General features: G+C 58.6%; 1 protein-coding gene across 3 annotated transcripts in view; it reads left to right on the forward strand.

Annotated features, from left to right (window-relative positions):
* Window positions 1-364: 364 nt before the first annotated feature.
* Window positions 365-27629, forward strand: part of PRR5 (proline rich 5) — a 51113-nt gene continuing 23848 nt past the window's right edge. The window contains exons 1-2 of one of the 3 annotated variants that reach the window (XM_060025807.1): window positions 365-387; window positions 25966-26085. In XM_060025807.1, coding sequence (XP_059881790.1) covers window positions 25976-26085 — 110 coding nt within the window. In that variant the 5' untranslated portion in view covers window positions 365-387; window positions 25966-25975. Of the gene's footprint in view, window positions 388-25697; window positions 26086-27629 lie in introns of those variants that run through there. The other 2 variants (XM_060025808.1, XM_060025806.1) reach the window with 2 other exon arrangements.

A 27629-nucleotide genomic window follows, 5' to 3' on the forward strand; every position in this document is an offset into this window, starting at 1 on the left:
CGCTCCGTGGGCGTTAGAGGGCCGCGGAGGAATGCTCACTGGCCGGAGAGCCGATCTGGGCCGCCAGGGTGGCCGGGGACACCCCCTTCCCCGGCGGGCACCGCCCACAGCCTGCGCAGTACACCCGGGTGGGGGGATCCCGGGAGGGGGCCCCCGGCCCCCGGCTCCCAGCTCGGGCGGGCCCCGGTGGGTGGGCGTACCCGCGACCCAGGTGGCTACCTGCCGCGCGTCTCCAGCAGCCCAGGAGTCCGGTGGCTCCGGCCGCGTCGGGCGCCCTACGCGGGCCCGGGGGGCGGGGCGGGGCGGGGCCTCCGAGGCCCCCTCCCCCGGCCCCGGGCTCCGGCTCTGCGCGGTGGCAGCGGCGGCGGAGGTGGTGCGTGGACCAAGGTGAGTGGCGGGGACGGGTCCCGGAGGCCCCCGTCGGAGGAGGGGTCCGGGTGGGCAGAGGGCGGCACGCGCGCCCCTCGGAGGGCGGGGGCCCGGGCGGCGCCGGCAGAGTGGCGTGTGTGCGCGCGCGCGCGTGTCCCCGCCGAGTGCGGGGACATGGGTTGGGCGGGGGTCGGGCCTTCCCCTTGGTTGGGGGTCCAGCTCCTCCCACCCCCGTCTCCTGGGACCTCCGGAGCGCATCCTCTCTCGCAGTCTCTCTCTCGCCCACGCCCCGCCCCCCCCGCCCCCCCTTCTCTTCTCTGTCTCTGAGTTTTTCTCTGTCTCCGTGGGTGGGTCTCTGCGTGTCCGTCCGGCCGCTTGTCCAGCTGCCTTGTTTCCTGATCTTCCCCTCCCCCGACACTGCCCCTCCCCATCGCAGCTCCCCCCTGTCTTTCCACTGCCCCCCCCCAACAGAGCGAACAAAGATGGTCAGAAGGGAGACACCTCCTTTCTGAGCCCTGTCCTGGCTCGGCGTGCGGCCCCACCCCTCTGGCCTCTGGCCTGGGCCGCCCGCCACCTTCCTGCAGGGAGCTGGCCCTGCAGAGCTGTGCGGGTGCGTTTGGGGCAGCAGGCACAGCTGAGGGCAGAGGCAGAGCCTGTAGAGGTTCGTGCCCTCAACCTGGTGGGCCCCCTCCCATCCCTTGAGAGGTGGCACACGGGGCAGGTCTGCCCGGTCCGGGGTGTGGGCCTCTGGCAAAACCTCATCATGCAGAGAGCCCGTTCACATGAGCAGCGCCTGACGCTTTCTAAGGTTTTCTCTGATGGAGCCAAGGTAGGGGAGAACTTGCTGGGCTGGGGGAGGGTCCCTGGCCCGAAGGTCGCAGGGTGTGGTCTCAGCCCTGCTCGGCCAGGCCACTTCCTGAGGGCGAGCTCCATTTTCCCGTCCGTGGCTCAGGGCAGCCCTGAGAGCTGTGTGCAGCTGCTGTGAGAACCCAGCGTGTCCAGGTGATCAGCGATGCTCTTGGCTAGAGCGTGGCTGTGCCTGAGTTCCCCGGGATCCCAAAGGCCGGTCCCTGGACTGCATCTGGAGGGGGAGGGCGAGCTCTCTGTGGCCTCTCAGACCTGCTGCACCAGGCCCAACCCAAGACCCTCCCTGGAGGGGTAAGCTGGGGGCTCTGGGAGAAGAGCCCGGGACCACCAGACTGTCCTCTTTAATGACAGGGCTTGATACAATGCCGATTCCTGGACTCCTATCCTGACCTCTGATGGGGCACCAGGAATCTACACTTTACCACTCCCCCCCCTTCTGGTGCACATTCAAGTGTGAGTGCCGCTGGCTGGTGGCATTGGGTGATCGGACAAGGTCACATTAGCTCCCTCTGGCTGGCAGGCAGTGGAGCGGACCCAAGAGGAGTCCATCCTGGGTGCATGGCCTTGCTGTGTCCCTGGGCAAGCCACTTCCCCTCTCTGAGCCCACGTCCCCGTCAGTCAGAGGAGATTAGGGCCTCCCTAGGGTCTTTCCTGCCAAACGGTCTGGGATTCTGAGCCATTTGTTTAAATGGTGGTAAGGGGTGGGTGAGGGCTAGAGAAAAGCTGACCTGGGTTAGCACCTGGGTCAGCATCCACCACTGGCTGGCTGTGTGGCCCTGGGCAAGTCACTGCTTCTCTGGGCCTCAGTTTCCTTATCTGAAAACTGGGAACCTTAAAATTACGAACTCCTTGTGGGTAGTCAGGATCCAAAGAGGCACAACGCCCGACATATCACAAGCTCACCGCAAACTGGCGGTGGGGGTGGGTACCCGTTTTCCCGACATATCACAAGCTCACCACAAACTGGCGGTGGGGGTGGGTACCCGTTTTGAGAGTGGCTGGCACTCCGTGTGTCTCGACTGTTTTAACTCTCTGGTGATGGGGACAGTCACATGGACTTAATTTCTCATCAGCAGGGAAAGTGGTCTGTGCAGAAACATTTGGTAGCTGACGGATGTTTTGTTTCTAATGGGTGGCTTAAAAGGCCTGAGGACGGGCACGTGGAATTGCCTCGCAGCCTCAGGCGGCATTTCATGGCACCCGGCTGTGCGCCAGTGCCAGCTCTCTTGCTCAAGGCAGGCACTGGGAGACGACACCCTTGTTCCCCGGCGACTCCCGGCAGATTCTGGAGAGGCTGGGATGGGAGAAGGAGGGCGAAAGCCCCGGGCCCTCACCAGGTTCCCCAAATTGTGGACATTCATGGACATGAACAAAATCATCTTCTGGGACATCTGTAAGGAGAGCAGAGCTCTCGTGACGCCCAGAGAGGAACGGGAAAGTCATTCATTCATTCATTCATTCGCTCACTCACTCGTTCCCCCAGGCCTTCTTCAGGCCTGGAGGATGGCAAGCGTCCCCAGGGAGGCAGAGGGACCCACGCAGAAAGGGGGAGGCCACAGAAGCAACCTGGATGGGGAGCTGTTGGGTCAGACGTGCTGTCAGTGGTCCTCCAGGTCAAAAGCGGAGTCAGGATGTCCTGCTGCGGGACTCACCCCATAGCCCAGGGTGGCCCTCGGGGGTACGGATGCTGAGGACGACCAGAGTTAGGGTCGGGAGGAATGAATTAGGACCGTGGGCTGTGATGAAGACATGGGAGAGTGAGACAAGGAGGTGACTTCCTGGTGACAGTATAACCTTCTTTTTTCTTCTAACCACATCCCTCTTTTATGTCTCAGAATCGAACCTCAGTGGGGGAGCGCCTAGAGGCGCAGGGACTTTGAAACTCTGTGTGAGCAGAGTTCTAGTGACTCAGGAATCCAGATGTCTCGGGGGAGCAGCCCGGGTGCCGCTGCACAGAGGACTTGGCTCTAACCTCAGACCCTGGACTCTGGGTGGCCTGGAAGGGGAGCCAGCAGGGGCCAGGGAGGGGCCGCAAAGGCTGGAGAGCCCAGAGTCAGGTCCACCTGCTGAGCTTCAGTGCTCTCATGTGTACAGAGTGGATTGGAAAACACACTTAGGTGATTAAGACCTGGGTTCTGGAGCCAGGCTATTTGGGTTCGAATTTCAGCCCCACCTCTCCCCAGCTATGTGATGTTGGCAAGTCACCAAACGTCTGTGTGCACCTCGGTTTCTTCATCTATGACGTGGTGATTATCGTAGCATCTACCACATAGGGTGCTTGTGAGGACAACGTGGCTTCGTGGGAGGTTTCCAGAAGGACGGTGCCCTGTGTCGGTGTGGTAGAGGGGTCGTGCAGTGACGTGTGGTCTTGCAGTGACAGTGGCTTGCGGTCAGGCTGACCTGGCACCGGCCCTGGAGTTCTTATCAGTATTAGCGTTAATGTTGTTGTTGGAAACTCACTTGTGGGGTCACGTGATGACTGGGTGAAGCCATGTACAGGGCCCCTCGGTGCACAAGGAAGCCCTCAGGTGATGCTGGCGCCCATCTGTACCCTCTAGGGAGAGCAGAGAGGACAGAGGTGACATTTGCTACCGCATTACCACGTACTACACCCAGGCGCAAGTGGGGAGGGGCCAGGGCCAGCTCCTTTCTGAAAAGATTTTCAGGAAAATCTATGTAGTTCATTGCAGCGGGGAGTACTGCTCTCCTCGGTTCTGACTCCAAAGCCTGGATTTACCTCTGGAAGGAAGCAGGGGACAGCCATTTCCTGAGCACCTACTGTGTGCCAGGCCCTGTGTGAAGTCTTCCCCAGGCACCGTCCCACTTACTCCTCCCAGCAGCCCAGAAGGTGATCGTGGCCATGCCCAGTTAACAGATGGGCAAACTGAGGCCTGGAGAGGCCAAGGGCTGCCCAGAGACACAGGGCGGCAAGGAGCAGGGTTGGGGCTCAAACACCAGGGTCTCTGGCATGAGGTGTGCGCGCCCACTTTCCACAATGCTACATGCCTTAAGGTGAGGGAATGTCACCAAGATGCCTCACTGTCAGGAACTGCCACCGTGGGCTCCTCTGACCCCAGCAGAAGTCCTGCTCACTTTCTGGAAGGGTCTTAAGGTTTTGCTTTCTGTGCCATCAGCTGGGCTGGCTAAAGGCCTTCTTTGTGTTGCCAAAGCAGTTTCTCCAGCAAAAACAATCAGCTTGGAGTCACTTACATCCCTTTGAGTCTGAGGGGGGTGACTCTCTGTGCTTCAGTTTTCAAGTCTGTGAAATAGGAATTTTTATTTCTGTCCCACTTAGCTCCCACAAGTGGGTAGGTAAAGCTGTGAAATTATAATAGTCCTGGACAGGCACCTGGAAGGCATCTTACCTATTTGCTCTCAGTTAACCCTCTGAGGCCTTATGAGGTCATTGTATGATCCCATTGTACAGATGAGGAGGGCAAGGCACAGAGAGGTCAGTATCTTGTCCAGTGTCACACAGCTGGTAAGACTTTGGGTCTCATTAAGATGGACTGAAAGACAGCCATTGAGGCCACGTCTTGGTGGAGAGACATGACGCTCCTTGCTTGGTTATTCCCATGACAGGGAGCTCACTACCTCGTGAGCCCCTGTGATTGTTAGTCTAGGACTTGAGTAGGTGGTGGTGGTGGTGATCCCTGGTACAGTTGACTTAACGTGGGAGAACATCCTGAGCCTGGCTTTGGCTGTGCTGGGTTTGAGCTGCTGACAGGCCCAGTCATGGAGAGATGGGGAGGGTGACCCCAAGTTCTTTGTTACTTACAATGGTGTCCATCTCATTCCTCCCACTGACTAGATCTGAGGCTGAGAGAGGAGAAAACTCTCAGCAAGGGAGGGCAGACACTAGGTGCTCAATAAATCCTTGTGGTGGACCAATCCTACTTCTTTTTTTAAAGTTATTTATTTTATTTATTTTTATTTTTGGCTGCGTTGTATCTTCCTTGCTGCACGCAGGCTTTCTCTAGTTGCAGCGAGCGGGGGCGACTCTTCGTTGCGGTGTGCGGGCTTCTCCTTGCGGTGGCTTCTCTTGTTGCGGAGCACGGGCTCTAGGTGCACAGGCTTCAGTAGTTGTGTCTCACGGGCTCTAGAGTGCACAGCAGGCTCTAGCTGGGCCGCATGGCCTTAGTTGCTCCGCGGCATGTGGGATCTTCCCGGACCAGGGATCGAACCGTGTCCCCCGCGTTGGCAGGCGGATTCTTAACCACTGCGCCACCAGGGAAGCCCCCCAATCCTATTTCTAAGGAAAATTTCAAATTATAAAACCAACATAGCCACGTTGTACAAAGTCTGGAAAATAGGCTCCGATTTTACCCGTAACCTCAGCCTCTGAACATTATCATCTTGTGTATCATTTCCAGTCTTTTTTGAGTCAGTACATCTTGATGTAGAACTCTTTTCACAGGATGTCATCACACCACACGCAGTTCCGTATCCTCTTCCTTTTCACTTGCTGTAATACTGCTAGCATTTCCCCTGTTCCCTCAATAGTCCACTAGCTCCTAAAGAGCAGTGACGATTTTTCACTGGCTGCACCGTATCCTGTGCATCTTCATCATTCGACTTGGACCATCCCCCTCTCAGTGGAGCCCCCACGTGGACAAGGATGTGAAAAGCAGGTGTTGACCCCGAGGGCACGCCCCAGAGGTCCAGCAGGACAGCTGGTCAGCCCCCCCGAGCTGTGTGACCTCAGGCAGGGTCCTGCCCCTCTCTGAGTCTCAGGTTCCTGCCGTGCTGTGAAATGAGGGTGGGAACCTCATATCACAGGGCTGCTGGGAGGAGTAGACAAGGGGATGTGATGTCAATTATCTGGCCGTAGTGGGGGCTTGAAATGTGGTAGCTGTTATTACTGTTGCTGTTATTATTATTATTACTATTATTATTATTACTTAGGTCCTATCTCCACAGTTAAATTGTGGAGCCCTGCAAGCAGGAGCCAGGCTCTATACATTCCTGTGTCCCACCCCTAGACGTGCCCTATGATATTTATTGATTTGATTCCAAATGTTCAGGTCCCTCCAAAAAGAATGAGTCCATGTGGGCAAGGAGCTGGGAGACCCTTTGTTTATACAGTCTCATCTGGTCCACCATGAGTGGGGACCACCAGCCCCATTTTAGAAACAGGCTCAGAGAGTGTGATGGGCCTGCCCAAGGTCACACAGTGGGAAGAAAAAAGCCAGGAATACTTCCTGGAGGAGGTGGCAGTGCTCTGGGCCAACAGGAAGGGGTGTCTGACCAGGCCAAGGTGCAGAGTGCTGGTGTTCTGGGGGCAGTGCAGAGGAGCCTGGGAGCTGTCCAGGGCAGAGTGGAGCCCAGCACCCGCACAGTGCAAGGCAGATGGTGGCTGAGGCTCAGGGGCGTCTGCTGGGCTGAGCTGACCTGAAGTGACAGCAGGGCAGGAATGAGCTAGCTGTCTGGGCTCCTGACCCCACCGGCACCCCACCCAGCCACTTCCTTCTGTCCAGGCAGGAAGGGGTGCTCTGTGGGATCAGAGGCTGCAGGCACCTTCCTGGGGCCTGCCTGCTCTGTGAGCAGTGATAAAATATTTATCAGAGATGCCGGCAGCCGGGCTTCCCTGCACAGCGTACAGCTGGGGGCACCTCCCACCCCAGACCTGCAGCCTTGACGAGTTCCGCTGAGTCACGCGCGAGCCCGAGCCCTCCTCAGCCCCTCTGCCCTTTGGCCACGTGGATGCCTCATAATATGTAAGCCATTCGGCTGCACACAGGGCCAGGACATCCAGCTTGGTCAGTGCTGAGGGTTTCAGAGCTCATTCGGCGGCCAAGGTCATAGGCAGAGGAGGCCAGAGGGACGGGATCTCCCCCGCACCCACCCCCGCGGGGTCCCAGATCCTTAGTCCTCACTGCACCCACCCAGCAGGGTAGGTCCTCAGCACCTCCGTTTAGTGACGGAGACACCGAGGCTCAGAGCAGGGGCACGACGGGTCCAGTCTCACGCTGTTAGTGGCCGAGCGGAGATTTGGTCCTCAGCTGTCTGACCCCTCCGCCGAGGTGCTGGACTCTGTTCTAGTCCGGGGTCAGGGGCTGGGGGTCCTGCCCGCCCCAAAGTGACACAGTTGTGAATTCAGGTTTGTGCGTTTGATTTTCAGAGTGACAGCAACAACAAAACACAGTAGCAGACGGCGCCTTCCTGCTGCCGGAGGTGTGGGTGGAAGGACAGGGCTTTCGGATTCTTTCGTTCACTCATTCATAAAATACATTCTGGGTGCGCTGGCCAGGGCCAGCGTTCCAGACCCTGGGGACCAATGGGGGACACTTAGGCCGTGGTTGGGGGCGCCCTCGGAGCCGGAGAGGGCTGGCCTCTGCGCCCGGGCCCACTTACTGCTTGCGTCCGTGCTCTGTGACCTCTAGGGGGTTGGTCTCTGGTCTGTGAATGGGGGGGGTAGAATCCGCTTTCTCAAGTGAGGATCACACCTGTGTCCTTGTTCTCCGTCACACCTTCACGTTGGCCTGACGGACATCGATTGGCCTTTGGGACAGGTCTGGTTTCCAGAGAGACCCCGGCAGGCCTTGAGGTTGACTCTCCCAGGAAATAACCCGGAACCACTGCCCCAGGGGCCTTGCAGGTCTGATGGTTGAAGGTGGAAGTTTTTGCCAAGCTTGGTTCTGAAGGGAACTGGCCTCTGGAGCCGCACTCGCTGCCCACAGCTGTGAGAGGGAGCCCTGTGGGTGACCCGGGTCATCTCCCCGCTCACTGCCTGCAGGTCATCTCATATTCCTGCTTGCTGTCCGCCTTTCCCTCCTCTGGACCCTCCTCCTGCCATTCCTCTATCTGGAATTCTTTTCTTCCCTTCTTCACTGGGGGCTTTTGTTGGTTCTTCAAGCCCCCGCTGGAAGATACCCTCCTCTTCCAGGAAGCCCTCCTGGCTGCCCTGCGTCCACCCCAGGCAGGGTGGGTAGGCGCCCCTCCCGTGCCCTTTACCCTGGAATCTTTGCTCATATCTTTGATCCAGCACTGGATCAGCTCCCCGGTCTCCTCCCCTCCAGCCTGGGGCTCCAAGGGCGGAATTCTGCTCTCTTCATCTCTGGGTCCCAGGGCTCAGCTCGGGGTTGGCACAGAGTGGGGCCCCAAGGATGTGTGAGGAACGAGAGAGAATGTCGGACATGAGGGCGGGGCTGGGGTTTTAGGAACGTGTGGTAAGGGGCAGCCGCAAACCTGTGAGGTATGCTCCACGTGTGAACTCCCTGTGTTTCTGTGAGGGACCCCTGTTTTCTTGGTCTTCACAGACGATAGACGTTCAGCTAGACAGCGGGAAATAAGGGCTTCTGGGGCTGAGACTCTTGTGGGGCACGGGGTGCTGAGTCCTGGGGTTCGGGAGGGCTGGGCCCCTCCTTTTGGAACTGCATGACCCCAAGCGACTCAGCCCCTCTGTCAGGCCTCACTCCCATTCTGCAAACCCAGCATTTATTTGTGGAAGAGAAGCGGACAGGCGGCAGGCTTGCGTTCATGGGGTGCTCACGGGGGTGTCCGACAAACACTCACAACCGGCACAGAAAAAAGGCTGGAGGGAAATGCACCAAGATGGTAGCAAGAACTTTCTCTGGTGGTTTGTTTCCTCTTCCAACTTTTTTGTGTTTTTCCAATTTTCTCAAGTTCATTCAGTGACTTTGCATGGGTGTTGAGAGCCTTGCGTTGAACCCTACGAGGCAACAGAGCCCGTGCTGCTGGAACGCTCCGTCTGATAGAGAGGTAGCCCCTCTCCAACAGACTGACCCTACATGGTCTGATGGACCCATGGTGTGATGGAGCTGTCCTGGTGGGAAGCCCGGAGGAGGCCCCTGGCCCAGCCTGCAGGCTTGTGAAGTTGGGACCTTGCTGGGGAGTGGGGGAGGGCGGGGGGTGCGCAGGGGGTGGGTTGCTAGGGAGGCCGGTGTGCTGGGACTGGGGAGTGGTCTTTGGCTGGAGACCTGGATGACGGTGAGGTGAGGATGGTGAGAGACCCTGCAAGGAGAGGGTCTGGACCAGATCCTGAGGGATGGGGGGAGGGGGTGCTTCTGTTAGAATCACAATGGCTGCATCCCCTGAGGGTCCACCCACCAGCCTTTGGGGGGTGGGGGGAGGCACTGTGCACTAAGGAGCCCAGGCGACCCTTACCCCTATAGGGACCCTATGGGACTGGCACTGCTGTGTCCCCACTTTACAGAATGGCGAAACCGAGGCCAAGTACAGTGAGTGACCAAGCTGCACTTCAGATCCAGGTGTGTTTGTCCCCAGAGCCCAACCGGGACCATCTGGCCTCTCCTGCAGCCCTTGCTTGTCGCTGAGCCTTGGGGCCTCTGTTTTGTCATCCGTAGAGTGGGGATTAGAACCTGACATCTTAGACCAAATGAGCACCCTTCCTATAACTGTCAGGTCCACCCCTTGAATATTTGCTGAGTTCATGATTTCTGTCATCTATGGTTAGAGCATCGCCCGGGGTGGCAGGTTAGGGGGACGAGACACAAGCGCAGGAGGCGCCTTGGGGACAGGGCTCTGAGGAGAACCCACAGAAATGGGAAATGAGTTTGATTTCTCAAGACCAACCGGAAGGAACTTCAAGCAGCCAAAAGGAGGTCAACGTGGACAGTCCCAGGACCGGACCCGGGGGAGTGTGGGCCGCGGGCCCCGGGGGTGGCAGAAACAAAGCAGGCCGGTGGCGAGGGAGCCGGTTCAGAATGCTCTGGGCCGGGCCAGCTGAGGACTCAGGCAGGTGGGGAACACAGCTGCCCACAGAGGGGGCAGCCCCCGTGCAGGTAAGGTGTCCTCTGCTTTACCTGAAGCTGCAGAGAAGAACCAGCCAGCGAAGGGAAAAGGCCTCCGTGCTGATGGTCAAGGTCACCGGCCCTCACCTTGGTCTGTGGGCTGCAGGCCTTGGTGCTGGGCAAGGTGTAGGGGGGATGTCGCTGAGCTCAGATGGGTTTCCTCCCTGCACGTATGCTAATACAAAGGGCTCTGATGGGTGCTGTAGGCAGTAGGTGGGCGAGAGGGGAGGAGCGGGGAGGGAGAGGCCCGCCCAGGCCCCAGCCAGGGCCCACCATTCTCTTCCCTTTGCTTCACCAGCAGAGGGTGAGGGGCCCCTGCTCTCTGTGGCTTTCAGCTGGGTGGGCAAGGTGGGCAGAGAAGGCGGTGTGCAGTGGCCCCCCAGGGACCTGGACGTGTGCCCAGTGTGGGCCTCTGTCCCCCGCTGGAAAAATGAGGACAGCCCCCTCCCTTCCCCCACATTCTAGCTTGCTCCCAGAGCAGTTATGGGGCCAGACAGACACTGAGGCTGCCACAGGGTAGAAGATTTGGCCAAGGTCAGGTTCAAATCCAGCGCTTCGCTCAGGGCCTGGTACATATTAGATTCGCATGAAATACTTCCTGGAGAGAAAGTGCACATGGCCTTTGGCAAATTGTGTGGCCCTCTGAGTCCCCGTGTCCTCAGGGAAGGGGGCTGCCGAGGCCCACGCCACCCAGGAATGTTGTGCAGACAGGCCTGGTGCGGAGGGGAGTACTAAGCTGCTAGCCAGGTTAGGACCATAGGAACCAGCTAAGGAAAGAGACAGGAGCATGTCCTTAATAGTGAGGGATCTCACTCTCTGAGCTTCCTGGGGGAAAGTGCCACTGCAGCAGGTGGCCTGGGCAGTACTGTCCTCCAAATGCACGGGTATGTGTGGTCGGGTGGGGCTTGTGGAGAAGGCTTAGGTGGGTGACATCACCCTGAGCAGGGTTTTGCAGGATGAATAGGAGTTGGCCAAGCAGCCCAGGCTTAGGGAAAGGTTATCCCAGACAGTGGGACAAGGGCAAGCATGTGGACGTGAACTGGGCCTGGCCTCCAAGGACTGCACCTTCCACCAAGAAGCTGACTTCTGCTTTCATTTGTTTGGGAGGCTTCAGGAAGGCTATTGGCTCCCTTTCGTCTCCCTTCAGACAACCCATGAGCTGACGGCCTCCCTGTAAGGGGCTGGGAGCTTGTGACTGACTGCTTACCCTCTGTCTCATCCCTGCGGCAAAGCCCAGGAGACCCCACTCCTGTCACCTGCCCCCGAGTCTGGGGAAGTCCCGTGGGCCCGGCCAGTGCAGCAGGTACCATGCAGCTTTACAGTGGAGCTGGCGGCCTCAGCTCCCAGGCAGACTTCTCACCTCGGTCCCCCCCCCGGCATCTGCCACCCACACCAGCAACCACAGAGAAAGAGCCCAGGCCTCCATGACTCAAAAACAGAAACTGCTGAGACCTGAGCCGCTTGGGGGTCAGGCCGGGGGCTGGGCAGGGCCGCCCTCCCACGCCCAGCACCCCAGAGGGGGGCTCCAGGGAGAACAGGTGCCAGGACGCTGTGTCCCCGTGCCAGCTCCTGGCCCTGGCCCTGTCAGGCCATTGATCTGCCCAGGCTCTGTCACTTGGGCGACTTATGGGCCCGCGGGGAGTCCCTTCCCTGAGCCCATCCAGCCGCGCCCCAGGACCCCTGGAGGCACAGTTTCGATACACTCACACAAAGAAAGCAAAGTCACAAGAGTCACTACTTACAGATCCCAGAAATGGGGCTGGGGGAGCATAATGAGGGGGGGAAGGGGGAAGGGCAGCCCCCATCCCAGGTCACCAGCAAGAAGGACACGTGGAGAGCAGGGCGGCAGCCTCCGTGACTTAGAAGGCATCTGGGGCGGAGGCACTGGCTCTTCTCAGCCTCAACTCTAAGTGCCCCGGGGAAAGCAGAGCCCCTGGAAAAGCAAAGTGGGAACCCGGGGCGGAATCCTAAGCTCAGGCCCTTCCTTATCTACTGTCCAATCTCTGGGCGTGAACCGGGTGGTCACACTGTAAAATCTCTGGGCGGCAACTCGGACTCATCACAGGGTCTTCCTGAAACCTTTCCCCCCAAACCCCCTCATGCACCCCGAGGCGGCATCGTGGCACCCACTGTCCTCCCAGCCTTTGGGGCCCCTGCCTGGTGGCCTCACACCCTTCACAGCCCCTGGAGCTCTGGCTCCCGCCTCCCCGGGTTGCATCTTCTGCCTCTGCTCTGTGTGTGCTCTGCCCTCCCTCTGTGATGCCCTCCCCTTCGGCCTGGAGAGAGACCTGGCCCATCTGAGCACCAGCCATGGCCCATCCCCAGACGCCCCCCACCCAGATGCCCCGGGCAGGTCTGGGGCCTGAAGCTGCAGGGGGGGTGAGGAGTGCTGAGGAGAGAAGGAGAGGCCAGAGGGCCACCTCCTGCCTTTGCCCTGACCGTCCCCTCCAGAGCCCAGAGTCTCTCCCGGGGACCGCTGAGTGCAGGGCCTGTCCTCTATTGATGGCTCAGCCCATGTCCTCATCGATGCTGCGGTCCGTCCAATTCCTGCCACCAGGTCTGCAGCCCGCCCCGGCCCTGCTGGGCGAGGCCATCCTTCCAGGCTCGTTTGAAATGTCACTGCCTCTGGAAGCACTTCAGAGCTCCCCAGGGCAGTTGGTGTCCTAGGGGTTCCCATAACCCTCCACCCATTGCCTCCTCTGTTCCTGGCCTCCTGCGACTCCAGGGAAGGGGAAACGTGGCCTCCCCTGGGGACAGGTTCCGGCCTGCAGCAGGTGCTCACAATCACTAATGACTTGATGGGGGCAGAGGGGGTCCCCCGGAGTGACAGCGTGTAGCGCGGGCCCTCCAGGTTGGACCTGGGCTCGATCTCAGCACTGCCGTGCAACAGGGTAGGTCAGTTCCCTCAGAACCTCAGTTTCCTCCTGAGAAAAATGTGGGTGGAAATTCTGACCTGGCTGCCCCAGGAGGGAGGGAGTGGGGGGCCCAGCACCCAGTAGGACCTCAGTATTTGCTCTTTTCACCACACATTAGGACAGTCCTGCTCTGTGTGTGACCCTGAATGTCCCACCCCTGCTCCCGGCCTCCGTCTTTCTGTCTGTAAAATGGACAGCTGAGCTACATTAACTCCGGGGGCCTTTGGACCTGGCCTCCTGTGGGAGCGAGTGGGGTGCAGAGGGCCTGGGAAGCAGCGTCTCTTCCTTCCCCCCTGCGTTTATTGCATTGACCCGCCTTTCTTGTAGGAACGGAGGGCCAGGTGGGTTTTGTTAAATGCTCTTTCTTAGCTGCTTGTGTCAGTTACCAAACTTAAACCACATTCACGGCCAAGAAAGTGTAGGAACTGCAGACTCAGGTGTGTGAGGAGGGCTGGAGGGTCCGGGACTCCAGGGTCCTGGGTCCCTTCCCTCCAGACATCTCTAGGAGTGGAATCCTCCCAGTCTCCTACTCCCCCCACCCCCAGTCCACCCCTGCCCCCAGCCCCTCCCGAGACAGCGGAGCCTGATTGCTGCTGCTACCCTGCTATGCAGGCTGCCAGGGGAAATGCCCTGTCTGAGGCTCCACTGCTCTGATCTCACCCTCCAGGTGCCGCGGGAACATCACCGCGCCTCCTGCAGCTTCATTAGCCCTGTCTGCAGAAGCGGGAATGGCGATACCCGTGTGAGAGGGTATTGGGACTGTATGATCGTATGGTACACCCTTCAGGCCTGTGCTTGGCTATTAGAAAATGCTTATAACGTAATAACTATGGTTGTGTTATTGCTATAATCATTATCAAGATGTTCCTGGATTTTAAAATACAAACACAAAACATGCTAGGAGATCTAGTACATGTGTGAGATATGGACTGATTTTTTTTACTCTGAGCTTCCTGGCAACAAAAGCAAAGAGGGAAAGTGGATCACTCACTAGATTCATAATGCCCTTAAGATGAAAACACAGCCTTTCCTGGGAATGAAATCCAAGGGATGATCCTCCTAGGTGCCCTCCTAAAGGGCTCCCTGTGTGATGTGGTGAACAACACCCTGGCTTGATCCAAGGACCTAGTATCTGGAGCAGGACCCTCAGGCTTTCCTAACTGCAGGGAAGATGGAGAGGGGCATCCTCAGGTGGTCTGCAAGGGGGACCCAGTGAGGCCCATAACCTTGAGATGACTGAAGCTTCATGTGTTATCTTCAAAATCCGTGAGGATTTCACCTCAGTCTATAATTAAGGCATCTGTATTAACTCTAAAAATAATGTTTTCCCTCCTCTACTCAAAATCTTTGGGTACCACAGACGTTCCCTACAGATGGGCCATGCTCATTCCTTGGCTTTGCCATAAGGTGGGGTCCCAGCCCTTTTAGAGAAGCGCATGAAAGCCACACTCCTCTCCCCAACAAAACGCACACTCACATTCAGGAGTTATGCAGACAATTTCAGGGTTTCACAGATCCTGAAAAACTCCCGGGCCTCCAGGACCCTGGCTTGACAGGCTCTGATCTGGGGTGACAGGGGTAAGTGCATATCTTCTGAACCAAGCTCATGAGAATTTTTTCTCCCAGGTGGGCTTCTGTTAGACATGGAGCAGCAGAAATCTCCAATTGATCTTGAGGCTGTCTACTCTGTACAGAGCCAGATGTTTTCACTGTGGCCCAAACAGGAGTAGACCTGGTGCCTAACAGCCTCCTGGACACGCCAGGCACTTGAGTCAGTGAGGACTTTTGCACTGACTGCAGAACACCAGGGAAGGACAGGGAAATCAACGCTGAGACTGCGTACGATGCTCCCTTGTCCTGGGTCCCATCCCCTTTTTTTTTTCTTTTTTTTTTCTTTTTGCGGTACACGGGCCTCTCGCTGTTGCGGCCTCTCCCGTTGCGGAGCACAGGCTCCGGACGCGCAGGCTCAGCGGCCATGGCTCACGGGCCTAGCCGCTCCGCGGCATGTGGGATCTTCCCAGACCGGGGCACGAACCCGTGTCCCCTGCATCGGCAGGCGGACTCTCAACCACTGCGCCACCAGGGAAGCCCCCCATCCCCTTTTACACCTGGGTGGGTGCCCAGTAAGCTGGTACCTGGCTTTTATAGCATCTTGTTATATTCATGCTTTCTTTTCTCTTTGATTATGTTAAGCAAGTTCACTTTACAGTCTCTTTCCAATAGTTTCGTGGCTGAAGTTTTAGGAATGTCATCCTGACATTTGTAGCGTTTGCTCTCCTTTCCCGCATAGCGGCTGTTTCTCCGTGTGTCGCATAATTTGAGATCATGAGTTTATTTCCAGCCAGGCTTTATCTGTGGAAACCCCAGGAGGCCTGGCTTGTGCGCTTACCCCTCCAGAGCATCTCTGTGGTCGCTCTGCTTGGCAGCCTAGGGCTGTCACAGCCCGGGGCCACGTCTATGTTAATCAGTTTAGGCTCTCTCCACCCGAACCCAGCAGCCTGTGAAGGTAGGCTCTTGGCTACCGATTTTCAGGAGCCCATGCTTTTTCCTACCTCGAGTTCAGGTGGTCAGAGACAAGTTTTCGTGTCATCTCTGTCAATGGGGAGATCTTTCTCCCGGCTACCCATTTATTAGGGGTGCAGCCCCTCGAGACCCCTGGCTTTCTGTGAAGAGCTCAGTTGCATCTCCCATCGTCCTGCTTGCTGGTGTCTTATCTCCCGACTGCTGGGTTTAACCTCTCTGTCTCGATATCCCTCTCCCTACCCTACAAGGCACCTTCATTTAACGTCTGGGTTTTTAGTTCACAGTATTTTCCTGTGACTTAAATATTATGCTAATTAGAGTACAGCTAGTAGAGTGTAATAGTTAAGAATACAGACTCTGGAGCTGGACTGCCTGGGCTTGAATCCCAGCTCCACCAGCATGAGATGTGCTCAGTTTCTTCATCTGTGAAATGGGAATAGCAGTAGTTGGGGTTGCTGCAAGCGCTAGAGGGCGTTGACGGAAAACAGTAAAACACCTGTTCTTTTACCAGCAAAAATGGGTTTATTCGGGAACGGCAAAGAATTGCAATTCAGGATGCACAACCTATGGTGAACCACAGGCGAGTCCAGGGTACCATTCTTTTATAAGAGAGAAGGGGAGCTGGGAGGGGCTGTTATAAACAAAGAGTCCATTGGAGCAAACTGGGAGTTTGAAGTGTAATGGCTTTTCATTGGCTGAGTTGTACCAGTCTCTCATTGGCTGGGCTGTTGCCAGGCGAGGAGAAATTCTTCCTTCCTCCTGCTGGCAAGTAAAGTAGTAACCTTTTTCCTGTTGGAGATGCAAAGGTATGTCTCTTCCTGTTGGGTCTGTGGTTGACCAGGAGTGATGGGGTGTGAGAGCTCCCCCTTCTGGCCTCCCAAATCCATTTTAAATGAAGTTTCTGTTTATTAATTTTCACAAGGGCTTGATACATTAAGACAATTGAGAACATCGCTCCTTATTGAATTATTGCATATTGCAAGCATTATACTGGCCTTCAGTAAAATTAATATTAAATATGACATAAGTATACTGATAAGATTATCTTAATGATAATCCTAATATTATTCTGGCCCCGGTGATCATCCTCATTTCCTTACTAGCTCAGTTAGGCATTGAGATATGTGTAATTTTTTTATCCAGCATTTCTAGGCGCTATGTAGGAAAGAGCTTTCAGGTTGTGTCGTTCTCTAAATTGACCTTTCAGTGGTTAATGCAAAACAATGATCATACTCTCCAGGTATTACTACTTCTTACCAAGCACTTTCAGAGCCTGTAGATACCTGTCTAATTCTCCTAGTAAGTTGCAGGCCACCTTTGGAGTCCGGTGGAATCCAGCTCAGCTGCATACCTGCCAGCTCTGTGACACATCTGTGACACATCTTGGGGTCTGTGCAAATCTTCCATCCTTTATCCGACTGACACCCCCAGGGCCAGATGTGACTTTGGAATTCCTACTGTTTTTGAATGATAATACAGTCTGTTGCTGCCCTGTAGAAGGGATCAGGGAGGCATCCTGGGGAAAGTATTGCACAGGATCTCCACTAAGTAGGGTAGACAGAGACTCTAAGTAACCTCACTTCTGGTCAGGTCAGGTTTTGTGGCCGAATGAGCCCTGAAAAATCTGAGTTTTCAGAGCTCTTTGCATTTCTGAATCACAGGTGGAGTCTTGCAGTCGGGGCGGGGGATTGGACTTGACTGTCACTCCAACAAGGAGAAGTGGGGATTTATAGCCAAGGAGCGGGGCGGGGGTCAGTGGATGGGAAAGTAGGAAGAGGAAACATCTGGGGAAGGAGGATTCTTGCTGACCCACTTAGCCAAATCCTTGCTCAAGGCGAGCCAGGGTGGTGAGACGGCGGGGGGGTGGGGGGGCAACGAGGGGGGTCTGACAGTGGCGGGTGGAGGATTTTCACTAAACTGACTTAGGATTCTCACAGTGGATCCTACAAGGACAGAGAGGGAAGCCCAAGGTCAGGCCTCGTCCAGCAGAGGCTCCAAGGAGACTGGTTACAGTTAGGTCAAGAAGAAAGTTTTTGTCCGTGTCCGCTGGGCGTTTGCCTCTCACCTCAGCTTGCAGAAGCCTCGGCCTCCGAGAGCATCTGATGGAGAAGGTAGGCCCGTCCCGAGATCCTAACGCAAGACAGAGGGAGGACGGTCTGGGGGTTGTTGGCTGAGCTGGGTCGAGGGGAGAAAGGTCTGCATCACTGGGGTGGGGACCCAGTGCCCAGGGGAAGCCAGAGGACTGGGAGTGGAGAGCGGGAGGCCAGCTGGTGGTAATGGCTAAGGCTGCTGAGGACCTACTGTGTGCCAGGCCCATCCTAAGCGCTGGACGTCTCTGAATACATTTACAGCCTTGAGATCTCCCAGGGAGGAAGGTGTTATTCTGACTCTCATCTTACAGATGAGGAAACTGAGGCACAATTCAACAGAAGTACTCAGCCCCAGGTGGTCAGCTGTCCACTAGTGAAGGCACGTTCCAGCCCAGGCCATCTGGCTCCAGAGCCCATGCCCCGAATCACAATTCTTTACTGCCTTTTACTACTAATACAATCCCTGAAAAAGAAACTAGTTGGAGGGAAGGGAGGAAGGGCACCCAGGCAGAGGGCAGAGGCTGGGTAAAGGCCCGGAGGTGGGAAGCAGGCAGAAGGGCTGTAGGACAGTGGTTGCCTTGTCTCCTCGGGGGCTGGGGGTGGCAGGACGGGGCCTGGGGGGGCTTCGTGGGAGACGCAGCAGAGATGGGAGGATGAGTACCGCACCCAGGCTGCGGAGGTCTTGGACACCTTGCCGGAACCATGGAGTTTATCCTGCAGGTGAGGGGCCCCGGCTGAAGCCGCTGGGCAGACGGACAGGTCACACCTGGGTGGCAGAGTGAGTGTGCCAGCAGCAGGGTGGAGCCCCGTAGGCTGTGAGGCCAGGAGGCCGTGTCTGGGGCAGGGGAGGTGGTGAAGTCTGGAGCCTTCGAGGCCCAGAGGCGGGCAGGCTCCAGGGACAGGGACGGGGCCTACGCTAGCTGGCCCTGCAGGGGCTGGGGGACAGCAAGGGGGTGCTACCTGCCCAGGCTTCGGGCGGGGAAGGCCCCAGTCTCCTCCAGGAGCAGGCCTGGGTTCAGTCCACGGCCCACCATGGAAGAAGCCGGGGACTGGAACAGGGACCCCTGCATCTATGCTGGCCCTGCCTCTCTCAGCCTGTGACCTGGTAGGTGACACAGGATCTGTGGCCTCAACGTCCGTCTGCAGTGGAGGAAGAGGCAACCCAGCTGGCAGGGTTACCGTGGGGACCATGGGGTGAGCCCTCAGTAAGGGGTACCTCTCACCCCTAGGAGGAGACGCTCCCCCCGCCCCCAAACCTTACAGCAAATCTCCGCAACCGTTTCTCCTGCATTAAATGCATCCCTTCGTGGACTGTGAACTTCGTCCTTGGAGAAGCGGGAGGATGGCGACTGGAGCGCCGTCCTGGGGGGACGCCCCTCCCCTGGGAGCAAAGCCTGAGCAGAGCCCAGCTGACCCCGCATCACCTCCCCTCTGGGCTCTTTGGGCTTTGTTTACAAGGTCAAGAACACAGCCACCCACCCCCCACCGGAGCTAGTCATTCCTGCCTCACGGGGCCGTTTGGAAGAATACGTGAAGCGGCACTTCCAAAGTTCCCACGGCCACCAACCTGGTCCACGAGCTCAGGCTCCTTCTCCTGGGGCTTTTCATCATCAGTGTGAGTTCTGATGTCCTGAGCGGTACTTTTCTTTCCAAGGATTCTTCTAAGAAAAGGCTGCTGGCCAGGAAAGTGCCTAGGGAGGATATAAAGCTGGACATCAAGCCCAGTCCGCCCAGCTCTGCCCTGTGTGCCCTCAGTCCACCCCGCAGGGCCGCCTTGCGGGGCAGCTGCATTTATCCAGGTCAGGAAAGGCAGATGTGGACCCGGCTCTGCTCTCGTTCGGGGGCCACACCACGATGCCTTCGCCAGAAGTAACCTGTCACCGCCCGTCTCCCGGAGTTTGTGTGCTCCTGTTAAAGAAATCGGGAGTAGGGGGATGAGGGTGCCTCCGGTGTGCTGAGCTTTGGGGCCTGGCCTTTCCACGTTTGGATGTGGGAGTTTTCTGGACGTGGAGGTCAAAGCCGGAGTCTGGGGGAGTGCAGGCCCTGTGTGGGGAAAGGCAGTATACTGGTGTCTCAGGACTGCTTTCACCAGTCGCCACAAACTGGGTGACTTAAAACAGAAGTTGATTTTCTCACAGTTCTGGAGGCTGGAAGTCTGACATCAAGGTGTCAGCAGGTCAAGGGTCGCTCCTCGTCTCTTCCAGCCTCTGCTGGTAGCTGCCACCACGTCGCTGTCTTCCCTCTGTGCCTGGATCTCTGTGTCTTCAGGTGGCCTTCTCATAAGGACAACAGTCACTGGCTGCAGGGCCCACCCGACTCCGGTATGATCTTATCTCAGCTTGAGCATAGCTGCAAAGACCTACACCCAAATGAGTTCACAGGCACCCGGGGTTAGGACTCCAGCGTGTCTTTTGGGGGCAACGACAACGGGTGAGCAGTCTGGGTACCCCAGGACTCAGCCCAGCGGGCAGATTGCTTCTCCTGTCTTCAAGTTGATGGTGCAGAGCTGGACGGGGCAGGTGGGGTCCTTTTCCGAACAGGAGGCACCTGGGTGGTGGTGGCCCCCCTGCGTCAGTGTTGCCTCTTCTCGTGACATCGCTGAAAGGAAGGAAGTAGTGGCTGCTGCTTTCTCGGGGCCTGCTCCGCGCTGGGTCCCAGGCAGACATGCACATCCTCATTAGTGTAGGAGGTCACTGAGCAAACGTCCAGACGCCGAAGCCAGCTGGTTTGAATCCCTGGCCAGGCCGCGTGACCTTGGACCCATCGCTTTTTCCAGGGGCGCCCCTGGCTCACCTGTAAACTGGGTTGATGAGAGCAGCTCCCTCCCGGTGGAACTGCTATGGAAATTGAAGGGCGGGTGCCGCTCACCCTAGGAGGGACATTCTGCAGAGGAGTCCAAGGCTCAGGGGGCTAAGGAGCTTGCAGGGGAGGTGGCCGAGCAGGGAGCAGACCCGGTTCGGGGGGCCGTGGAGCCTGGCATCTCTGCTGTGCTCTACTCCCCTCACTGCGCCACGGGGCACCTATTTATAGACCAGAATCAGGGTTACACAACACCCGCCCGGGAGGGGCCTTGAGGACTGATTGTTTGAGACCTCGTTTACAGATGGGAAACTGAGGCTTGGAGAGTCTCCTGTGGATGCCCTGTGGGATCTAAGAACAGGGACCTCTGCTGATCCGAGCCCCCTGACCCACCCCAGGAGTGGGATCCAGAGTGAAAGGAAAGGGGAGTGTTCTGAGAGCAGAGGACAGAGACCACTAGTGTGGGGAAGGGGCTCCAGGAGGGGTCCTGGTGGCCGTGGGGTGGGAGTCGGGGCTCAGCTGGTAGAGAGAATACTTGAGGGGACCATGAACATGTCAGGAGGTGTCGGATGACAGAGCTAGGATGGGACGGCGAGCTCACCCCATGACAGCAGAGACCCTGTCTTTCCTGTCCCCTGCTGTATTCCCGACACCGAGAACAGCGCCAGGCATGTAGTAGGTTCTCAGCGTTTATTAAAGCACTGGGGAGGTGGGCTTCGTCCCCCAGCAGCACAGTGTCCCCACTCCCGCACTTTCTAGCTGACAGCTCGAGCAGGTAGCTTAACCCCACTCAGCTTCACTGTCCCCATCTGTGAAATCGGGGTGATAACGGTTGGCACTGGCTCTGAAGCCACCGGAAGGGACTTTTCCTCCGGAGCACCGTGAGGGTAGGACCCACCCACCTTTGGTGTTGGTGCCCCCAACCCAGGCTTGGCACGGGGAGCATCTATAAGTCCCCCCAGTCACGAAATGCCACACATGTTGCTTCTGGTGGGCCGACGCCCATCCAGCCTTGGAGGAGGACCGGCCGTGCAGCCTTGGGGCGGAACCGGCGCGTTGCAAAGCGTTCGGAGATGACCAGGCTGGAGTCACCGAGGGTGACGTGGGCTTAGCCCTGACTCAGGAAGCTCTTTCTGCAGTGCGACCGTCACAGTCGGCAGTAAGCAAGCCCTTGGCGTGCACCCCACGACTACGTGAATGGTCTCGTCCCACCTCGGCCCATCGTGGGGCAGGTGTGTCCCCATCCCTGTCCATCCCAGAGAAGGGAGGGATGGGCCGAGCACTCCCCGCATGGCTCCCTGCGCCCGGCATATTGCCAAGCCCTTGCCTGGGTGTCCAGGCCCTGGGGGTCCCCAACCAGCAGGAGGGACTTTCCCAGGCAGCTGTGGGGAGCACCAGCCTTCGCCACCAGGGGGCGCACGTGCCCCTCAGAGTGGGCAGGCCTGGGGCGGGCAGGGAGCGGCCGGCTGAAGTCAGCACCCGAGAGAGGGACAAGAAGGTGACAGAGCTGGCGGCTGTCTCTTCCCCGCTCGTGTCCTCACCCCGGTGGCCTAGAGGTCTGAAGGCCTGGGTTCCAGAGCTGCACGGACTTACGGCAGTCCTCTCCCCAGGCGTCAGGCCGTCCATCCGTGACGTGAGGGGCTGAGCCAGGCTCGGGGGTTTGCAGACCCCACGGACTCACGCAAGAGTCCCCGAGGTGCTCCTGAGAAATCCCAGGTCCCACTCCCAAAGGTCCTGACTGGGGTTTTGTCCCAGCCCCAGGGGACTTCCTGATGCAAAGTCCCAGTGCCTTGAGCCCATCCTAAAGGTCACTGCCAGCCCTAGAGCGGTGCCCGTGAAGACAAAACCTCTGGCCAGCTCCTCAGCACAGTCATACCTCAGGGACCAAAGACACCTAGGTCACCATCTCCTGCCACATCTACGGGGAGCACGTGGCCTCTGAAAGGCTTTATGGGGTCTCATTTCCCCTGTCCCTCAACCCTCAACCCCATGCATCTTACAGATGGGCAGACCGAGGCCCTAGAGGTCATTTGACTTGGTGGCAGGGCCAGTGGACCCCAGTTCTGGCCCCCCAACCGAGGGCTCCCTCTCCCAGCAGAAGGAAGAGCCCTGCGGGGGGCGGTCCCGCTTAGTGACCAGGGTCCTGTACCAGCTCCCGACACCCCACTGGTCGGGGAGGGGTTGGAATGAAGTTTGGATCCTGAAGGAGAGGACATGGTTGATGCTGTCAGGCCTGGCACGGTTCTCGGGGCAGGGTTACTCTGGCAGCTTTGGGGGTGCATGATGGGTATCCCCGTCTCCCATTCCCTTGAATGGAGGGCATTTCCCATCCCTGAGTGCCAGACACACATGGGCCCAGCGCAGCATCCCCCCTCCCCCCGTACGGTTGCTCAATCCCCAACCCCTCATCTGGCCTGGAAGGCTCTGTAAGTGAGTGGAGGGCCCGTGCCTGCCTGCGGGGCAGCAGCTCAGCCAGAGCGGTCACGTGGGGCCTCAGGCCCCGGAGGCCTGGTCATCTGATGCTTCCCAGGAAGCCAGAAATCAGGGTTTCTATGTCAGCCTCTCCATTGTAGAACCTTGGCTGCATGCAGTTGGGGTTTTTTGTTTTCTTTCCCCGCACTGCCGGCTGCGCGGAACACGTTTAAGGGCTGGACTTGGCCATCGGCCACCCAGTTGCCCCCTGCTTTGGGGGGTGGGAGGGTTTGTCTCCTCCTGGCCTCGGCCTCAGATTCTGGCCCTGGGGGCTGGCTGCTCCCCTGGCTGTCCAGCCCCCCTCCCCGCCCCGTGCCCCTCCCTGCCTGTCGCCAGCCCAAACACAGGGCGGCGGCACCTTTGCCTGGGTCTCCACTACACCCCCAGTACTGGACTGTTGGGTGCAGACGGATCTTACAGAAGTCTGCGGCGGGCTTCAGGGGGCAGCTAAAGCTGATTCCTTAACACTGGGTGTGCATGGCTTTTAAATCCCTCAGCCGTCCCCACCTCTGGCATTTCTTGCTGGCCTCTTCTCCCAGCCCCTCCTCTTCTTGTCTTCTCCTGCCCTCCCACCGTGGGCTGCCCTTACCACGCACCTCCATTTTTCCCTCGATTCCCCATCCAGAGCAGTCCAGCCTCCCTCCGCACTCAGCCGGCCGCTCCGGCCAGCAAGGGCCTCCCGGTGGTTGAGTGTTTCGCGCCCGAGGGTGCCAAGCAAACGCAGCCAGCCCCTCCCCCGCGAGTCTGCCTCCAGTTCGGGAAACCATCCTTCATCCCGTCCACCCGGGGTCTGAGCCAGTCCCGGGGGTTCTCTGCTGCATTTGCACCAGAGGCAGTTACAGTGGTTCTATCTCTGTCCAGTGTGGTACCTTTTACAAAGCATTGAATCCCTTCCTGCCTGTGAGACAGATGCTTATCCGTCCATTTGACCAAATATTTACTGCGTGTCTACTGCATGCTGGGCTCAGGAATGTAGTGGTGAACCAGTTAGTACAGTCCCAGCCCTCCTGGCTTATGGCATCGCATGGAAAACTCACCAGATGACCAGAGGGCCCTTGAGCCTAACCCAGGGTGAAGGCGGTCAGAAGGGGGAGCCAGGAGAGGCAGGGAAGGCCCTCCAAGCTCTGGCTCTGGACTCCAGGCTCTGGACCTGATTCTCGGGGCAGTGGGAACACGCAGGAGCTCTAAGCACAGGGGCGTGTGAGTGTGCACTCCAGCCACCACCCAGAGGATGGGCTTGTCCGGTGACCTGTGTGGCCCCGGGGAGAGAGGTCAGGGAGTGTCTGTTGTCCTGGCCTGGGAAGGTGACAGTGGAAGTGGAAGGAGTAGACGGGCTCCACAGAAGTTTCTAAAAGGGCGAGAAACCACCAGGGGCTTCACTGAGAGTTCAGTCCTTCCTGGTCTGTCACTCACACTGGGTCACGCAGGTCTCGGCCTTGGGGATTATGGGTTCTGGGGGAGTCAAAGGTCTCTGTTCCCTCGATTTGGAGCTCAGGGTCAGGGGGTTTGCCGGGCATGACTCTGCCCCCCTAGGATGATGGTAATGTCTGGCACGCAGTAGGTGCTCGGAAAATGCTGGTTGATTTCACTGGACGTCTCCTCACCAGGGTCTCATACACCTTATATGAGGTTCTCCTGGTTCCTGGAGCCACAAAACAGGCTCATTGGCTGCTCGGCCTGGCCTTGGCAACCCACCCTGCCTGGGGCATTCAGCAGAAAGAGCCCCAGCCGGGGGGGCTGAGGCAGGCCCCCTGCACCACCTCCTCCACACCGAGGAGCAGATCCCTGTCTCTGAGTGGGGACGATAACGTCGACCTATGCCGTGTCAGACTGAATTAGCAAGCCCCACAAGGCCCGGGGGGCAGGTGCTTTGATTCTGCCCTTGGGGAGGGGCATCTCATGCACACACCCTGGCATAGAGGACCCCGGGAACCCAGTGGCCTCTGGGCCTCCGTTCCCTCTTCTGTACAGCATGGTTGGGGGGCCTCTGAGCACACGTCCCATGCTGAGGTTCTAGGATTGGCCCCTCCTCTCCCCCTCTGATTCACGCAGGAAGCATTTATAGGAAGACATGAGGCCCGTGCTCTGGTGACACAGGCATTGCTTCAGGAAAGAAATGAAGGAAGTAGGGGAGGGCGGCAACACTGTCTTGCTCTGTCTGATGGAGGGGGTAGGGGGGAGGGAGCCCCACGGGGACCCCGGAAGCTGGAGGAGTCCCCTGCCGTGTGCTCAGGAGGCCTGAGTTAGGCCCAGCCTTGCCATTGGTCGATTGCATGACGTTGGGCACGTTCTTTCACCCTCTGAGCTTCAGTTTCCTCAACTGGAAAATGGGCTGAAGACCTCGACCCAGTCTTCATGATAACCACGGAGGAGTCTGTGTCCACGTGGCGGGGTCCTGAGGGATCTGTGTGGGCACAGCCTTTGTGGGGAGGGATGGCAAGAAGGGGAAAGATAACCACTGCACTAGGGGTCTGGGAGCGGGCGCGAAGCTGAGCACCGTGTGGGTGTGGCCGCAGGAGCCGGCGCTGGGTGGGTGCTTGGGGTTGGATTGTGCGGTCGTCCGTGTTGATTTCCTGTGGGCACTGGTGGCCCTTGGAAGGACAGAGGGGGCCAGAGTGCGACCCCAGGAGGGCGGACTCGGGTTGCCTGGGGGAGGGGCGGGGCGAGTGGGATGCGGCGGCCGAGGCCGCGGAGGCCCCGGCCCCGCCCCCAGCTCGTGGCCCCGCCCAGCTTGGTCCCGCCTCTGCGCACGCCCTCTTTCTTGAGGCCCCGCCTCGGCTCCGCCCCTCTCCTGCTCCGCCCCCGGGGCCTACCATGCTCCGCCTCCAGCCCTGAACCCCGCCTCCAGCCCTGAACCCCGCCCCCGGGCCCGTTTAGCGCCGAATCCGCGCTACTGGCAGCGCTCTGGGAGCTCCACGTTGCGGCCGCTCCGAGCAATGATTAACCTGGCGGGGCGGCCGGCGCGGGGCCCGGGGCGGAGGCGTGGGGCCGGGGCGGGACCCTGGAGGGCCGCTCGGCTTCCTGCTTTTGCCCAAGTCTCCTCGTAGAGGGCGCCGCAACGGCCGGGGCCCGCGGCGCGGCGTGGCGCAGGGCGAGGTGCCGGGCGCGCGTGGGCGCGGAGCCTGTCGCCGGGGTCACCATGAGGACTCTCCGCAGGTTGAAGTTCATGAGTTCGCCCAGCCTCAGTGACCTGGGCAAGAGAGAGCCGGCCGCCGCCGCCGCGGACGAGCGGGGCACGCAGCAGCGCCGGGCCTGCGCCAACGCCACCTGGAACAGGTAAGGCCGCGCCCTCCCGGCCGGCCCGCGGGCCGCTGGCCCCGGGTGCCAGAGCCAGGGAAGGGGGAGCCCTGGAGCAGGTCCGCGGGCGAGGGCCGGCCCCCAGCGAGGAACTGTGCTGGGGGGCAGCGCGGCACTTTACAGTTTGTAGAGAACTTGCTCCGCCGGAGTTGTGCGGACGGGAAGGGAAGTTTAGTGCAACGTGTTTCTAGAACGGAGGGACGAGACCGCAGACCCGGGGCTGGTCCCAACGCGCCCAGCTGGTGGGTGGTGGGGTGGGCCTGGATCCCGAGAGCCAGCCTCCCCCGCCCTCCCCCCGGGGTCTTCCCACGTCTTCGCTCCAGTGCTCATGGCAACCTGGGAGGTAAATAGAGCAGGAAGTATTTATCCCATTTCGCAGATAAACCTCGCGGGCGCAGTCGGTGGGTTGCCGCTGCGCTTCCTGTTCTGCGTTTAGGTCCCTTTGGTCGGCAGTGGGCGGGTGGCTTTCCCTTGAGCGGCCCCCTGCCCTCCCAGCTGTCAGCAGGGGTGCAGCAGCTGCCCGGCATTCTTTAGACGACCTTCCCCCCGCGGGCCCTTCCCAGACAAGCAGGGGCGTGGGAAGTCCCACCACTCCCTCCCACTTGGTTTGAAGAGCAAGGCTGGGATCTCCGGAAAAGAGACGATTTATTTAGTGGGATTCCCCACCGTGTTTGCTCATGAGCCCTTTTCAACAATAGATATTTCCACCAAAGGGAAAATGGGAGGGCAGGAGAAGAGAGTAGGGCAGGCTATCCAGGGGGCTGTGCCCCCGTCACCGCACACACCCGGCAGTGAAACCCTGCCAGATGCTCCACCGTCTGTGGTCTTGGCCATCGGAAAACCAGCTGTCAGTGTGGACACTCATTTATTCTGTCCATCAGTCGTTTCATGAGCGTCATGGTGGGCACAGGGCTTCCAGCCCGAGACCCTCCTCTGTGCACTAGGCAGGACGCCGTCGTCCAGTCGCGTGCTTGTCTTCTGCCCCCTGCCAAGTTGCGAATTGCTTGAGTGCTGGGACGAGCCTGCCTCAGTTTCCCTATCGGTCAGCGGGCGTACACATTCCTTCTTACAGGACCGGTGTGGGGACAGAGAAGGAAGGACTCTCGCTGGGTAATATCATCAGCTCAGTGACTGCACATTGCCTTCAGAGGCGTTTCCTCCTCTCGCAGAATTGCGGAGAGAAGCGGTCTCCCTCCTCGTTTCTCTGCCGTGGTTTAGCGCAAGGAGCCAAACAGACTTAGTTCAAATCCCAGCTCTGCCTCTTCCCTGCTGCGTGTGCTTGAGCAAGCTGTTTAGCCTCCCTGGTTCTTAATTTCCTTTTCTGTAAAATGGGCCATTGTGGGGATTAAATGTGAAGATCTGTATTGAAGTCCTCAGCACGTGCCTGGCACGTGGTAGGGCCTCCGTAACTTATATTTCAAGCTCCAACTCGTGCTGGGGACAAACTCGTGTCAGGGAGGGCCTGTAGGGACAGGGTTTGGGGGGGCCCTCAGGCGTCTGCTGGTCCCTGAGCTTTCACCACC

The sequence above is a fragment of the Delphinus delphis genome, chromosome 11 (genome assembly GCF_949987515.2).
Source record: "Delphinus delphis chromosome 11, mDelDel1.2, whole genome shotgun sequence".
Classification (NCBI taxonomy): Eukaryota; Metazoa; Chordata; class Mammalia; order Artiodactyla; family Delphinidae; genus Delphinus; species Delphinus delphis.